At 40.2% G+C, this 17,162-nt stretch overlaps 1 protein-coding gene across 6 annotated transcripts in view; it reads left to right on the top strand.

Moving 5' to 3' along the window:
- The window catches only part of LOC102221655 (lipoma-preferred partner homolog), a 180,268-nt gene that overhangs the window by 64,433 nt on the left and 98,673 nt on the right, over nucleotides 1–17,162 (top strand). For all 6 annotated transcript variants that reach the window (XM_023339730.1, XM_023339732.1, XM_023339735.1 and 3 more), the window contains one exon: nucleotides 15,326–15,429. In XM_023339730.1, the coding sequence (XP_023195498.1) occupies nucleotides 15,326–15,429 (104 nt within the window). The remainder of the gene's footprint in view (nucleotides 1–15,325; nucleotides 15,430–17,162) is intronic.

Below are 17,162 nucleotides of genomic sequence, written 5' to 3'. Positions count from 1 at the left end.
TGATTTAGTTTTTTTAATATGTATTATCTTTAGAGTAGTAGTAGAACAACGATGTTTTTCCATTTGAAATTAACTTGAATAGATGGACTGTCACAATAAGACACTAATTAATAAATTAAACCACAAAGTAAAATATTAACTAAAACATGGACTTGAAATACTTTTAAATTTTTTACGTTGATAGACTTCAAGGTTTCCCCCAGAAAACTTGCTAAGCCCAGTGGTTGGGCACTAGGACAGTCAGCCATCAGCGGCCCGTCGTGTTTTTGAGTTAAAAAATGTTAAACGTTGACAGGAAATTTGAAAATATCACTTGATAATCATGTGTTTTTTGAAGATTAAAATACACTTGGGGAAATTCTGGACTTTCTTTATATATTTGTTTATTTATTTTAGATATAAAATTACTTCAAATTCATCAAAGTGAGCATGAAATGTCTGAAAAATGTTGTCCGAAACCGCAAAAGCACCTGATGACAAAGAGGTGAAATCACCCACATCTACTTCTGAAAAGCAATTATTTTTTTCCGGTTTTGGCACTTTGCTGCCCCCAACTGGTCAGCTGGAGAAAACGCGCAGCGCTCTCCTCGCTGTATTTTGTCGTTTGACCCGATTCACGCGTAAACCTGACCTGCATTCCCATCCCAGTATAACACCCTGCACTCATAACGCTTTAGTTTCAACACCGATGACTTTTCTCTTTCAAACGTGATCAAACTTCGAAATGCGCTTCATCCTTAATGTCGCCAATAGTCGATCATAGCTGTTAGCAGAGTGGAAAGCTGCTGCCAGCCTGGGGTCATGTGCGCTGGTGACAAGGTTTGCGTGTGGGTGTAAGACGCAATGTCAAGGGCAGAACTCAGACACTGAAAACGATTTCTCCTTGAGTCATGATCGCCTTTCAAAAAGCGAACTCTTAAAATTTTAATAGATTGATTGATCTCTCTTCACAATCCTCTTTTTTTTTTTTTTTTGCTGTCTGAAACTAATTTAGAAACGTGCGTGAGCCGAACAAATAGTGCTAAACGTTCTTACCAATTAGTCATTTTTCTGCATCTTCTCTCAAAATGTCATATTGAGTGATAAGAATCTACTGTGTGCGGATAGGATCATATGAAAAAGCCCTAAACCCACTTGTTTAATTACTGACTAATATGTAACTCTCAGCGCGGTTTCATAATGTCTGGCTCGCCAATCATCCAGGGCACTACGTTTTGTTTTTTTCTTTCTTTTTGGGGCGGTGGGGAGACTTATCAAAGTGAAAGTTAAACATCCGACAAGTGCTGTTTTTAGTTTGAGGGGGAGAAAAGGGGAAAAAAAGGAGCAACTTTAACACGAAGTTCCAACAAAAGCTGTTGCTAATTGTTTGCTAAGAGCAGTTCAAACATGTGCATAAGCTGTTTTTATTCCTCCTTGCTTGACTGGCCAGAGGCAAACTGACTACCGGTTGTTATGTCAGAGTCCCTCATGGGTGTCACCAGGAGAATTTACAGGAAACCCACCATCAAGTGGATCGGCCTCCCTGTAGATACCACAGGCCCGGGCTCTGGGCTCATACGAAGGCAACTTTTCTCTAAGTGGAGCACAGCAGACTCTCTCAACTTCTCCTTGTGTCTGCAGCTTCTGCAAAGTGGGTGTAAATCTTGGAACAGTGGTTGTTTTTGCTCCTGTATTACGTTTGTATTCCAGTCGATCTTTTGCTCTGTAACTTGAAATGTTTAAAGTCTGACATCGCCAGAATGAAGTATTTCACGTCACTTCATTTTGGAAGGAAGGACCAATTGATATAATCTAAGAGTTACTTTCAAGGGTGGTGAATGTCCTCCGGTACATTAAAATGACAATGGTCTATTATTGTTGATTTGTACACGTTTTATGGTAACATTTGCAGGTTTAGGTGCTCAGAAATCAGGAAGTGTCAGGCAGAGGTAAAAGTTCCTAGTTAAGACATTCTCCATTAAGAATATTCTTAAAAAACCTTCAGCCAGTTTCGAGTCTCCAAGCTTTCTCAAAGTTTTGTAAAAGTGTGTTGTACAAGGACATAATTCCTCCCGACTCAGCAAACATTTAACTCAAGTATGAACTACAGGATTTTGGATATACTATTTAGTATTTTTCTTAGTTTTTTTTACAGCAGTACTGTGGAAGCTTGGTGGAGAGGAATTTCCTTAGTCTTACACTGGGTAATAACTTCTCTCTGGCTGAAAAGAGTTGATTAGTGGAATGTTTCAGTAATTATCTTGTAAGTTTTGACTGACAACATCTGTAGGCATTTCATTGTAATATGAATCTCCGTTATTCCATTCTAACCATTGTTTCGTCTTGAGGAACTTTTTATTGAAGTGAAGTCACCCATGACCCAGATGACAAAAAAAGATAGAGTGACCAACACTAAAATGAATCTAAATCCTGGTGAGATTGCTTTATTTTTTTTTTTAATGGATGGTTGCTAAGCCAGCTTTCCAACATATCATTGTTCTCTATCAGACCGGATTTAACAATGTTGACCAGTAAGTTGGACTCTATGACAAGGGCTTGGACAGAGGCGACCCAAAAGAACGAAACAAAGTGTCAGCCAAGCTCCTAGTCTATTGTTCTACAAACCATGAAACCTTCCATTTGTTGCTTATCTAGAGATTTCTCAGTTTGTTCGGCCAAGTTCTTGAATTTCAAAGTGGAGGCGGCCGTCCAGAAAGGAGAAACCCTTTCATTCTTTTGCTAGATCGCTTCCTTGGTGCAACCCAGGCTTTGCGTTCATGCTATTTTAACAAACTCCAAATCTTTGTAGACCTTATATAGACAAGCATTTAATGATGATGTCCTGCTATTTCACTTCAGGATTTATATCTTAAGGCTCAATTACAAAGACAAAGGGACCGAGTTCAGCTAATGGTGTCATAAAAATGTCCTTAAATGTAAAAAAGTTGGATGTTCTGGTCCATTATTAAAACGAACTACATCAAGCAGAGGAATGACAGCCAGTGAGACAGTTAAACCTTTAAGGTTTCTTAGAATGAAAGAAAACGGATTGTGTGCCACATGCTCCTGGACACACACCACATGCCATTTTAACAGACAAGAAAATCCCCTGTGAAAGTAGAAGCAGGACCCGGTTCTGCAGCGGAGGATTCCCGTCATGGCAGCGGCTCGAAGGTGTCGTGTTCTGAAACTAGCTGAGTGTGTGCAGCAGCGGCTGCTTGCAGTGACATTTGACTGGCTTCGTTTACCCTCTCTCAGGCGTGTTTAGAAGAAAAGACAACAAAGACTTCCTTCCCACCTTTGATGAATATCTCTTTGAGTCATTAGACAAACCTCACAGACCACACATTTCAGTGAATGTGAGGGCAATTTATTGTTTGGGCTCCCGGATACGAAAGCTTGCAGCTTTGAACCCTTCTCTCAATATTAGTTTCTTCACTTTTATGTGCGAAAGATAATCTCTGTCGGTCCTGATCTCAGTTTCTCTTCTCGTTCATAGATTAGCTAATTTTGCTTGCTTTCATGCTTAAAAGAAGAGCATCTCCAAAGAATCCCTCCATAGGATCTCCAAACTAAACGCAGTCATAAATCACTCTTCTATACATATCATACTAATTAAGAGCTGGGCTCAGCTGCTCTTCTCCAGCGGAAGATGGGAGAAAAAAACTGGTCCATAATTATGTCAAAACAATGTGCTCTCCACCTCTGCCACAGCTCATTTGGGTCCAGGATGTGGAGACGAAACATGTGGACGGTCACCAAGGACTTAAAAAGAGTTTGTCCTGTTTGTGTGGAAAGGGCTGCACATTTCTGGCTCCTTAAAGGACAACGTTGTGGATTTGTTGAAGTGAGGTTTTGTTAAAATCTTAAAACTGTTGGAGTCCTGATTTAGTGTGGGAGGTGTCGCAAAACTGAGTGAGAATGAGATTCATCTTCACAAAATGCCAATCAGTTGCGCTTATGAAGCAGCTGTAAGCTAGCATGAACTTTGCACACCAGTCAACCGCTTTAACCTTGACACCCTTTGTAGATATTTTTGAGACTCTTATTTTGGAATAAGGAAGGAAGTATTTCTTCAGATTTACAAAAATTCAGAGTTCCACAACCAGGCGCTGCTACAGCGTGCGAGGCTAATGCTTAGTGGTGGGGACAGTGTCAACTATAAACCTAGCTTAAAAAGTGACATTTATTTTGTTGACGGTCTGCTTAAAAACTGTTGGCTGTGGTCAATGACACTTGGCTACACGTGTCTTTACATTTATTTTTGTGACAGCAAAAACCGAAAAAAGAAAAAAAATTGCAAGATAAAAGTGATATGTGAACAATGTGATACCTAGCTAATCGGATAATTGCTAATACCACTAAAGTTTGTTTTGGAGTTTCCTCTTTTCCTCTTACATAGACAAGGACTGTCTAAAGGATTTTTTTACATTGTTTTGTGATGGTGTTATCTGTGAAATAAAACTTTATTTTACTTCTTTTTTTCTCGTTTAACCTTTATTTGACCAGAATAAAAAGTCCATTAAGATTAAAAAACTCTTTTTCAAGGTAGTCCTGGCCAAAGCCTATTTACTTATAGCAGTTTTAATGCGGTTGGACTGCATTAGATTTTCTCTGGTCTGAACTGGATAATTCAGTATTTGTTTCAGGGTGATCGTTCATATAGAAATCTATTATTCATAGAGGAAATAAAGGAAAGAGTCTGTGCGCCACATTGGATCTTCCTGTGTGAAATACTTGTAGATGTAACAGGTTTTCCATCAGAGTAAACTACCTGACAGAAAACTTTATTCTCTTGAACTGTTTCAGGTGTAGTTATATTGGTCATGGTTTACATTTTCCTCTCTCAGTTTGTGTTTCACACAGGAAGATCATAGGTGGCTCACAGCCTCCTCCCTTCTATTTGCTGCGTGTACTTACTTTTTTTTGTAAATAACAATAAAAGGAAACCTTTTAAGATTTATCAAAGTGTGTCAACTGCTTTGAAATACTAGTTTGTAGTTATTTTAAGTCAGTAGAAGCCCTCTTTGGTGTTGGGTCTTCTCGGACTACCCGTTAGCTTTACCCTCTGGGATTTCTATAAAATTTAGATGCTAAGAGAGTTCACTGTAGACATTTATCAGTATTTCACTTTCAGAACTATCCCATATTTTATTTGCTACAGTTTAGTAATGCGAGTCTGCAGACCTTATCTGTCTGAGCCTGCAGACTCTCATAGCTTGTGGGGCACAGGGCTGCGATACGTACACGAACCGACTGACCCTGAAGAGGCTGAAGACCCCCGCACGGGGTTGAATACCAGAGCAAGCCGGAGCCGAGGATTCCTCTTGGATAAGATGTCTTTGCAGACCTAAAAACAAATCCAGTTCCTTCCTTCTCAGGAATCTTGAAATCCCGGTTCTGTGACTTTAACAGTTCAGCTCCCCATGTGGACCTACAGTCCCAAACCCAACACACTATCTCTCTTTTTTTTTTTTTTTGGATCCCGCTGAGGCTCTCAGACAGCGGCGACTTCGGCTTTCAGCCCGTAAATCAGGCTCAGGTTGTCGGGAGATAATTTCCACTGTGTGCGGCCAAGAACACCCTCGCCCTGTACTTTAGGTTTCTTCAGTTCACAGTCTCTTTCTTCCTTTCCTTTCTGTCAAGTGTTGGACACTTTGTGTGAGAATTGCACTTCATGGCTTTTGTCCTAAATCTTTACAAGCCAGATGGCCGCCGCGTACACACAGAGAGTTCTGGTAAAAATGTACATATGCAAATCTGCTAACATATGCTTAACCTTCAATGTATAATCTTCTTTCCCCTCACCGCTTACTGATGTAACTAATCCTACCTACTACTTTGAAATGAAAAAGATTTTCTGCTGTGTGAAATTTCTGACATCGAACATTTAAAGCGTTTAATTTAGTAGGAAATTTAATTAGCCACTGTTAGCCACATTTGGTCGCGAAAGCCAGTCATAAACATCGCTAATATGAAAAACAAAGTCTAATATTAGCATGAGTGTCACAGCTGGACCCATCGCTTGGCTCTTTATCGTCTGCTCCACAACACTGGTCGGCCCGATAACCAATTACACCTCTTACGGCCCCCTCCAATAGCTTTAATCACTGATTAGGATTCCTCGTTCACAAAGCAGCTACTTAAAAGTAATTGCTCAATAAAGGGAGGGGAAGTTGTCGTATTAAGGAGGTGTTCCTGCTGCTTCTCTCATTAGTGGCTCACTCGGAGCTTTCATCTCCCAATTGTCGCAAATGGAGTCGGTTTCATTCACAGCACAGGATCCGTCCTCCCCTCCTCCTGCAGCTCCCTTCAGCCTGCCGCACGCCGCCATAAAGTGCGACGCCATTAGCGGCCGCGCTAACCCGCAGCACAGAGGGAGCTCGCCTGCTTTGAGCTCTGTTGGTTTCTGATTTATTGCAAATAGATCATACCGAGTGACGTAAAAGGGAAGTTTTTAAAAAATTTTTTTTAGTGGGTTTGATTTCTGATGGCGCTGTCCGGAGCGTGGAAATGTTTCTCAGCAAATGCAGCAGCTGCGGTGGAAACTTATGGGCCCTTGTTGTGACTCATAAAAATATAAATGTGTTTTCTCAAAGCAGTTTTTCAGTTCAGAACATTCACTTTAAGATTGTTCCAAGTGGGGGAATCTCAAATATGCCATGATTTCAGTAGAGACCAGAAGAATGTCTGATATTGATGAGGAAAAAGGCAGCTGAGGAATTTCCTCCTGGAAAAGAGAAGTGGTAAAATAGAGGAAAAAACCCAAATGACATATCCAATTGAATGTCAAATATTTCAGATTTTAGACTTCCTTTCTGTAATATTTAAAACAGGACTAAACAAAACAAAACCTCATTTGGTCTTTTTTTTGTTGTTGCATGTTTTCTGTTACTAATTACACAAAATTCTCCCTGCTTGAATTCAGACACTTTTATACACCAGTTGGCCTGCAATATTGTCCAATAGTCAAAAAGTGAGAGACAAACCACCTCCTGCACTGTAAAACCTAATTAGTTCTCCATACTTAAAAAATATATACAAACTCATCACCTCAATATTTTTTAGATTTCGCTAAATTAACTAAGCAATTTAGTGAGCCTAACTTAAGTTAACTTAATAAATCTGAGTATGTTGTAATTACCTAATCAGTATCCAAAGCTTAAATTTTTTTGTATATGTAAATAAATCCTTCGAATTGTTTCAAATTAATATTAACAAAACAGAAAAAAATTACTTTAAAATCTAAAGATTTTTTTTTCCATAATAAAAAAATAAGAAGAATGTACTGAATAAATTAGAACACGCTGCATGTATTCAGTCAAACCTCGGACTTTAATTAGTCTGGTGTGCTCCTGACTGTTGAAGTGAGAATGAACATGATGTTGAGATTGACGGAGTTTTCTGAAGCCTTCAGAAACAAGACTGTAGCAGCTTATGTGTGTGGTAAGGGATTTAAAGGGATTTAACTCTGAAATCAGCCACTCCACTGTGAAGTGAGTTTACAAGGATAGGACAGTCAAAGCAAAGACTAGCATGTAGACATGTAGTCGTCCAAGCAAGTTTACTCTCACAGCAGACCACAAGATGCTAAAGGAAGTTTCAGAAAACGTTAAATGGTCATCATGGGACTTACATCCATTCATCTTGAATTCCTTCAGCTTGAATTCCCGAGCTGAAGGAGAACTTAGGTTCTCCTACAGCTTCACATCACAATGATGATCCAAAACATTCCAGTAAATCTACCAAGGACTGGCTGAGAGTTCACAAATAGAAAGTCCAAGAGTGCAAGAAACTGTTGTGAGAGACTGATAAATTGACACAAGAAGATTTCCACTGAAGTTGTTTCAACCAAAGGGGTAACACCATCTGCTAGGGCCTGGGGTGTCCTAACCTTTTCTTCAGTTACAGTACACCTTTTTGTTGATGTCCCTCGATAGATGAATAAAATACATTTATTTACGTGGAAATTAAAATACTTTCTATTTCAGAGGTAAATTATGAGGTTACACGTCCTTGCATGTACATCTCTTACAAAAAGAACAGAATATTTCATGAGATGTTTCACGATTTTCCAATTATTATAATTTACAAGTGGAAGTAAAACTACATATTTTGCCCTTCTTTTGTGTGTATTTATCCTTTTTAATAAAATCCGGTGCAACAAATTGCCTTAAGGATTCACCCACTGAATGGTAGAAGTTTGCCATTCAGTGCAGTTGTGTCAAAGTGGTTCCACATACTAGCCCTGGAGGACTGGACTTTGACTAACCCTGAATTAGAGGCTGGCTGCAAAAGCCTTGTGAATAAAACCGGCAGTTTAATTTTCAGTCGTTTTCCTTCATGCTTGAAGGAAACAGCCCTAAACATACAACTGACGCTACATGGATCAAAGCTACATTAGGTGTTCGAGTGACCCAGTCAAAGTTCAAACCTAAATCCTGGTTCCAGGACTTTCAGTCCAAAACCTTATGTCTGTAGATGGGCAAAGCTTTTAGGGGCATTCCCGTAACAACTTCGCCGAAGTATATTCAGTGAACAGTGGTTCTAGACTGTATCCTCTCAGGGAGGTTGATTGCAAATGCATGTCTTGTACACTTTTATTTGTAGGAAATGTCGAAAACCACTTTTTCCTATCACTTTCCAACCATGAGCTAGTTTGTGTAGGTCTATCTCATGAAACCCCAATAACACACTCAGAGGATTTTGGGTGATATGTGACAGAATGTGAAAAGGTTCAATAAGCATGAGTAGCTTTCCCAGGCACTGTGTGCAGAAAACATGCATGAAAGAAGCCAGCTGAGCTTCAAGCGCACAAATTTCTTTCTTGGTTGTGTTTAGGAGAGCTGCAACAAACTAGAAAATAGCGACACTGAGAAATTCTGTTTTCTACTGTATGAAAAGTGCTTGAAATATTTATAAAGCTACTTGAAAGGCTCTATTTGGAATGCCTGAATTATACAAGGCGCATTAGAGACACTTTGGAAGGTATCATCTTAGAAGATTCAAATCATAAGAAAGGCTGAAAAGTTAACTTTTTATTCTGTAAATGACTTTTTTTTTTTTTTGCAATACTCAGTACAACTTTTAAATGAGGCATATAAAGTGATTTAGCAAAACTCAGTATTTTTTCTCAAGGTGAAAGTACAATATCAGTGACACAAAGATTATAGTACTATAGGCTTTTTAATATCAGAATCAGCTTTATTTGACACGATTGTACAATCAAATAAGGAATTTGACAATAATTCCACTTTGCCCTTAATGAAGACATTTTAAGTATTAATATATAAGAAAATGAACTCTGGTATGTCTTCAAAGTTAACTCTTAGTTTGGTTGAAGTGAACTCTGGCATGGTTTGTATACATATGTGACCGGAGACCACTCCAAAAGCAGGAAGCAGCCTATAGCACAGGGCATTCTGGGTAAATGCAGCCAAAATGCCGGCAGGAAAAATGGTTCACAATATTTTACCAAAGACAAAAGAGAAAACCTACAACAGCTAAAATTTGACGCCGCTCTATTTTTGTTTACATTTTGTGAAGAACGAAGTTGCGCTCATTTTTACTTCAGAGGTTTTTGTGTCGCGTCCTTCAGTATTTTCAGCGCCACCACAGGCGAGGAGGGGAACAGGTTGCTCACAGGTTTAGTTTGTTTGACTCAGTGGCAGCACCAGTTCAAAGTGGAACAAATGTTTCAATTTTGGTCCCCAATACAACCGAGTTTACCGGACTATCAAATGTGAAAACATCATAAGATTTGAATAGCAATTCCTGAAGTATTAGCTATCATGTAAAAATTACATTATCATCTCATATGTTAGCATATTACCATGGCTAGCAATGATAAAACTGTGGCCTCTGTGTGTTTTCTCTAGCGGATAATATGTTCTAAGAAGCTTCAAACCAAATCCAGTATGTTCCATGGTAGAGCAAATTTTCTGCGCTCTGTTTAGCCTTTATGTTATCTTCAAACCTTACTCTCTCTCTCTCTGCCTGAACGAAATGCAGATAAATGCATGTGTTGACATGTAGAAAAAACTTTCTTTAGAAATAAAACCTCTAATTGATTTTATTAGAGGTTTTATTTCTTTATAAAGATGTAAATCAGCCAATACTGGTAAAACACCAATTCGTTCTTGCGCCTCAGTAAAAATACAATGATCTGAAACGTTGCACTCCACCTGTCCTTTTGCCGTTTTTCAAATGTAGATTTCACCGAATTGAAGGTGACAGACTTCATTTACGAGTCTGTTCCCAGGCAGCACAGCTGAGTTAATTGGCGTTAACTGACATCTCACATAAGGATCGCCACACGTGCATTTGTTGCGCACTCGATGCTGACACAACATTTTCACGCAGCTCCATTTCAAAGCCACGCAGTTCCCTTCATAAAAAAAACGTGCAATCATGGAAATGAGCCGTAACATCACATGTGACTCGACCGGGGAACGGCACGGCTCCTGGTTAAGCGACTGCTTCTCCGCTGACCCCGAGTGGGCAACAAACATCTCCAAGGTCGGGTGCAGTCATTTGGGAGATGACGGTTGCGCTCGAAGGGACTGCAGGGAACGCAAACACAGGCGCGTTCCTGTCCTAAACGTCTGGCGCGGCGAGGTGGAGCGGCGGCAGGAAAAGAAGGTCAAGAACCTTTCAGCAAAGACGCTTAGCGGCTCCCGTTCCGCATGCAGAAACCATAAGACCTGTTCAATAAATCATGCATATCTGAAACATTTACTGCTCTTGTGTTTCCATGAAACGATAAGTCCTAAACATGCTGGATGTCTGAGAGAAATAGACATGAACTTAGTGTTCTAATTCTCTTTAAGCCACAAGTTACATGCAACATACTCTCTCAAAAAGGATGAGGAAGAGGAGCAGGAGGGTGGCGAGGCAGAGCCTTGTTGTGGAGAGGTATGTCTTCTGTTCGGTCCCAGAGGTTCAGAGGAGCTGTTACACTCTGGGGTTTTTTTTTTAGTTTTTTTTTTCTATGGAGGTCACCAGGTTATTATATAAACAATTCACATGGACGGCCTCAAACGCCCAGCGGGAATGTTTAATGCAGCGCTCGCATTTTTTTCCCCCCTTCGGAGTAAAGACGCAGACGTGTCCGGCTTGCGCCGCGCCGCATTATCTCCCCGCCTCCGTTTCCCCCTTTGCTGCGCGTTTCGCAGAGGCAGCCCGAAGACCGCGCTTAATTAATTTGGTCAGCTGCCTTGGATAAACTACACTGATGACATCAATTAGATCCTAATGAAAACAGATAAAAGCCACAGAAAAGCAAATGGAATTTCTGAGCAGGACTCATCAAAGTCTCCGCGTTGGAACAAATTCCCATTACGTCCCCCATAAAAGCCTTTAATTTGCAAAGCTCATGTCTGGTTTGGTACTTAGAAGTACACGGTCAAATGATTCAGTGTAAGTCGTTGCGCCGAGAAGAGCCAAATCAGAATTTAATTTGGCACGGAACCTCCTTATCCCGTCTGAAACATGTGGCGGGACGCAATCCTTGGATTAGCGCGGCCTTCAGAAGCGCACACTTGGCATGTTTCATATCCTCTAGCAGAGCAGACACCTTGTGTGCCGGTTTGTAACACGACATTTTACATTTTCAATCTCGGGGAGAGAAGAGGGGAGGTGGGACACCCGTGCTTACTGCAGATTATTACTTCTTAGTTAAGCAAATTGCTGCAATTATGTGTGTCAGTCGATTGACGAGGGATAACGAGGCGCTGCTTCTTTTGTCTCCTCCACTCTCCTTCTCTCTCTAATAACTCCGTGACCTCTTTGAAAACGCCTGATTTGATTTTACAGCTGGAGACAGATAACGGTTCTGGCAAATGAAGATGAATCAATTAATTCAGCTGTTAGTGCTAATTTCTCAGCACTTTGCAGAGACGCTGGATTTAAACGACGGTGCACCTCTCTACTGGAATGAGACGGATAGATTGTTCTTGTGTCTGAAACTATGTGGAAATTGGCACGTTGCTACCCGAAAGATTTGGTTATTTCACCAGGATAGACCGGCACAGAGGTGCACATAATTAAGTGAGGAAAACAACGCAAGGTTTTCAGCATTGAAGGGAAATTCTTCAGAGAATCTGACCAAAAGGGCCTTTTGGTGACTCTGGAGGAGCTGCAGAATTCCACAGCTGAACTAAAACTATTGGTCACCTTCTCCAAAAACCAGCTCCAGTTATCAAATGTTGGTGGGGGGAAAAAAAACTAAAAAGAAAAAAAATGTTTCAACTAAAGGAACAGAATTTGGATCACTTTTACTGTTTAGCCAAATTTTAATAAATTAGTCAAAAGCAGAATTGGGGGCAACTAAAGTCTTCTTTGGAGTAAGACTCACTAAGTATAAGTATTAGTTACTAGAAAATTAAAGAGTATGCAAAAAGCCTGACTACTAAAAGATCAAACATTTTCCAATCCAAGATGATTCTAATTTGTTTGTAATAATTTTGCTACAATTAAAAACTAAAACATCTGTTCCACCAACCACATGTGTTGGCAGGCCAAATTTCAGTCATTTTTTAAATTGTATTTGGGGGGGCGGAGCTGCACAAAATCAGTCGAGCGGCCCCCCGGCTGCACTTTGGAACACCAGCGAAAGAAGGCGATGTGGTCAGGTGAGACAAAGACAGTTATTTTGGTGTACATGCAGAACGCTCTGTGGAGTGGGAAACCACCTCAGTCTGACCACACCATTCCTATGGTGAAACATGGTGGTAGCTATGTCATGCTGTGTGAATGATTTTCTTCAGCAAGGACAGGGAAGATGGATGCAGTTGAATTCAAGGTAATAATGGGGGGAGAGAAACCTGTTAGAGGCTGGAAAAGACAGAGGTCAAAGTTCACCTTCCAGCAGGACAATGACCTGAAGAGTTTGGATCTGTGCTGTCCAAACGTTTTACCACCTGGATCAAATGTGTCAAGGAGAAAGAACTTGTGGGCCACAAAAGTTGAATTTCTTTTATTAAACATGAGAAAATGTTATTTTCTATCTGCTCTTCTTTGAACTGACGCTATGAAACACACACTGTTTTGATAAAGCTAGCAAAGTGTGATCTTTGTGGACAGGGTAATCTTTGTAAATCTCTTTTCTCGCATATTTTCCCTATTTAAAAAAAAGCCATTGAGTGTTCTAAACGTTTGGTGTGAATTGTTTTCAGTTTTCTCCGTCTAAAATTAGTTTTCTCAGCCGCAAGAACAGGATATGGGTCACTCTTTGCTTGAAACCGCTTGATAAATGGGTGGACCAAAGTCTGCTTTTGTGTTGCTTAATGTTTGCAATCCTTTTTACACCGCATCTTCCAATTAAAATTAAAGCAAAATACTTTGAATTGTATGCAATTCCTTTGATTTTAAGAAATGCATTTACCCCTTTTTAAAAAGATCTTACATAAGGAAACATTTTAGCCTCTGTTTTTGTTTTAAATATGCATCTGTTTTGGACCAGATTTGCAGTGGACTGACACCCATTGTTTAGATCCAAACTTGTGCGTATGTAAGAATGGTCCAGTCTAAGTTGTGAATCATGGGTAAAACTTTGAATTTGAGGTTTACAGAATCTCCTCACCCAATCAGAATGATGAACACAGACACACTCTGCACTTTTCAGACTTGGTGAATTAAAACCAAGTAGCATTTTTCATCCATGACAGTTACTCACAACTTGCAGGTGTTTTACCATCTAAAACCCCAATAACGTACAGATTAGGGCTGTAACGATTCTTCGAATGATTTGAGTACCTCGATTATTAAAATTCCTAAGTTTTTATTATTTAGCACATTGTGTTCCGGGGTGTGTGTATGTGATAATTTGTGTTGCACAATGTTCTCACTTCCGCCTTTGAGTTGTTGATGAAAGCTTAATGCTATGAGCATAACGTCCAATTTTCAAGTTTGGTCCGAGCATCTCGGAGGGGTTGGGTGGGAAGCATGGGATGCAACAACTTTCTTTCTCCGGAGCTTCTGCGCAGTGGCTGGTTTGGAGCGAACGGTGGAAAAGCGTGCGGCTGGTGTTTATGGGTGTATGGATACACGTACGCAACTGCAGCTGATGCTTAGCGTAGCTTTATGGACGAACCAGAAAATAAATTTCCTTCTGTCCCGGTCGCAATGAGTGCGTGGTGTAGCGCACTGTGACAATACATAACACATGGCATATGTGTTTCTGTGTGTGACGAAGGAGCCAAATCCCATCATGAACACAAACGCTATAATTGGCTGGACAAAGTGAGAGTTAATCTATTAAATTGACTGAATATGAATACATCAAGTAAAAATTGAAGTAAACATTTTTTTAGAAGTGTCTTTTGAGCCTGCTGCTGTATTATTAAAATGAATATAATTTCAGATATTTTAGAATTTTGTCCAGGTTAACTTAAAAAGTGAGCTCTAATGGTTACACGTCAATTTTCTGAACTACAGAAAAGTAATTGTTTGGGATGCACAAATATGAAAATTTGTGATGATGTTGATGCCCAACCTTAATACTGCTGTTATGACATTATTTACCAACGCTTTATTTTATCACATTTTTTTAAATAATTGTATACAACATCCCTAATACAGAGATGTTTGTGAAAGGAAAACATTCTAGGTATGTTTACGAGTCATTAGCCGCATTTCCGTTACAAATCTACGCAAAACTTTCAGTATTCTGCTGTCAAAAAAACACAATTTCGCAATTTAAGTGTTTTCATTAAATTAAAAAAGCAATTAAAAATTGTACGTGAGGAAGTTTTTTCACGCAATAAATAATTAATAAACACGCCGCGCCCTGATCCAACATCTATTTCCTGCCGTCTTCTTTGTGGTTTGCGCCAGTGGCAGCATCTGAATTGTTGATCATGTGACTCTTGTGATGTGAAAAAGCTGTTTAAGTTGCAGTTTTGCGAAATGAACCAATTTGGATGTCGTCAAAAAACCCCACCTCACCATAGCACCACACCTGTTAACTGAAAAACATTGAAAAGTGAGTTTTTCTTTTTCAAATTGCCATGTCTCCATTAAACAATTTTTTCTAAAAACATGAAATGGTGCACATTAAATTAAATTATATATGATCAATGGAAATACATCTATTGCAGCCAGAAACAATACTCTCAGGTCAGGAGGAGTTTCTGTTTTTGACGGTGCAGAACAACCTGCTGCTTGCTAGTCTGCAGTCATAGATGTATATTCTTTTACTTTTCCTGTCCCCCAAGAATGTTTTTTCTTTAGGTTTCATGTTCAGAAGAAACTCTTACATAATTATGACAGTTTGCAGAAAAAAATAGGAAGTTGTTAATAAATTGTTTTTGTTTTTTCTTTGTGTGTGTTTTCGCCTCCATCCCAGCGGACTACCCTCCCCCTCCGCCCCCTGCCGAAGAGTTTACCGGTTTCCCGTCACCGCCCGGTTCCTTCCCCCCTCCACCGACGGATTACTCGTTTGATTACCAGGTAAGACGAGCCGCTGCGTTGCGTGCTCTTGGCCGTCGACTCTCGTAGGGTCAGCACAGAAAGCAGAGACGGCACGGAGCTCCAACACAACACTTGTCTTTCAGTTTGAGCTGCGGCCAGCTGCAGAGAACCCAGGGACTCTCACTCCGCTCTAATGCAGGATGGATAGAAGGCTGACACCTAATGGTGGAGCCCGGTCAGTTAGCTTTGCCTTGCTAGTCATAATACCCACAGGCATCTACCCCCCTATGGCCCCTCGGGATATGCGGCCTCCCAGCTCTCATCGACTCTCTCAGCACTTGACCTCTGTTAAGAATCCTCCGAGTGCTTCACATTCTTTTGTTCAGTGTAAGCAGCGAGTGTAGAAACGGAGATCCAAACGCTTTCTGTCCAAATTATAACAGAACGTGTTGAGTAAGGTGCAGTTGGGGAATTCTGCTCAGCCGGAGCAACGCGGGGCCGAGCCGGCCGGCAGGTCTGCCTCCCTGCGCTGCCTTCAGATTTGGCTCCAGCTCAGAGGAATGCAGGGAGGTTCCAACCAAACGAGCTTCCTTTGCTAGAAATCTATACGAACGTTTCTGCAAATCCTCAAAACTCCACACAATCGCAGTGGCTGTGGGGCAAGTTCTCAGTTCATGGTACTGCTCCCTTTTTCTACTTGTAGTTTAAAGCAACAGTATTATGTGTTTTCCAGGCACATAGTGCCATTTTATAGCAGAATCAAGGAATTGCTATCGTCAGTTGTTATAACATATTGCCAGATCTGAGAGGTAAAGATGAAGTATGGATTTTAAAGGGACGGTATTATGTAAATTTGACTTTTTTGAGCTTTATATCATCTTATAATGTTATTGCTTAACCAAAAACATACCTGGAGTGTTTCTTTGATTCTTTCATGCATATTAGAGAAATCCTTTATTCTCCCATGGCAACCATTCAGTTGTGCAAAACACCTTGGTGGACCTAGCTCCGCCTCCTTGGAGCTGCAGTTTCCAAACTTCCGAGCTTCCGCCTCACAGAGCAGCGCTCCTTCCCCCACTCTCCCACTCAGCTCCTTCAGACTAGCCAGCAGCAATTAGCAAACACCTGGTGGACCGTGCATCTGCTCATTATAGGAGCTACTTCTCAATGCAACGATGGTGAAAATGTTGTTAAAGGGTTAATAGAGCAGCCATGTTGTGATGACTTCCTGAATTCAGAGTCTAAAGAGTTTTTAATGAGACAGAAGCCCGCTTCAAGACGTTAAATGACAAAGTAAAATTCCTCTTTAGTTACATGTGATATATGCAGCATTTCTATAACAACTGAAGGTAACATGGTTTCTTGATTGGACTATAACTATGTGTCTAGAAAACTACTGCTCCTATAACATAACTTAATATAAGGTTAAAACACTCTTTACATTTTCTTAGGCATTTAAGATAGTAAGTGTTCATAGTCTCTCTGAAGAACCCTGCATAGAAAAACCCTGATATATAAAGATTCCCTAATGTGAATCTTTGGGGATTGTGTGCCTGGAAATCTAAGTGAGTTATGATTGGTGACTGTAAAACACTTAAGACAGGAAAATTTGAGTTTAGAAACAAGTCAAAATAAAAACTGCATATCAAGGATTTTGTTTTTTTTGTTTTTACCTAAAACTGATTTCCATTTTTAAGAATGGCAGACTAAGTGCCACCAGTGCTGTTTCCAAGACCTCAACGCATTAAGATCCAGTCATTGATTTTTCAACA

This window comes from Xiphophorus maculatus, chromosome 9 (genome assembly GCF_002775205.1).
Source record: "Xiphophorus maculatus strain JP 163 A chromosome 9, X_maculatus-5.0-male, whole genome shotgun sequence".
Classification (NCBI taxonomy): domain Eukaryota; kingdom Metazoa; phylum Chordata; class Actinopteri; order Cyprinodontiformes; family Poeciliidae; genus Xiphophorus; species Xiphophorus maculatus.
Note: the sequence above shows the minus strand (reverse complement) of the source record. Positions and strands in the feature narration are given on the sequence as shown.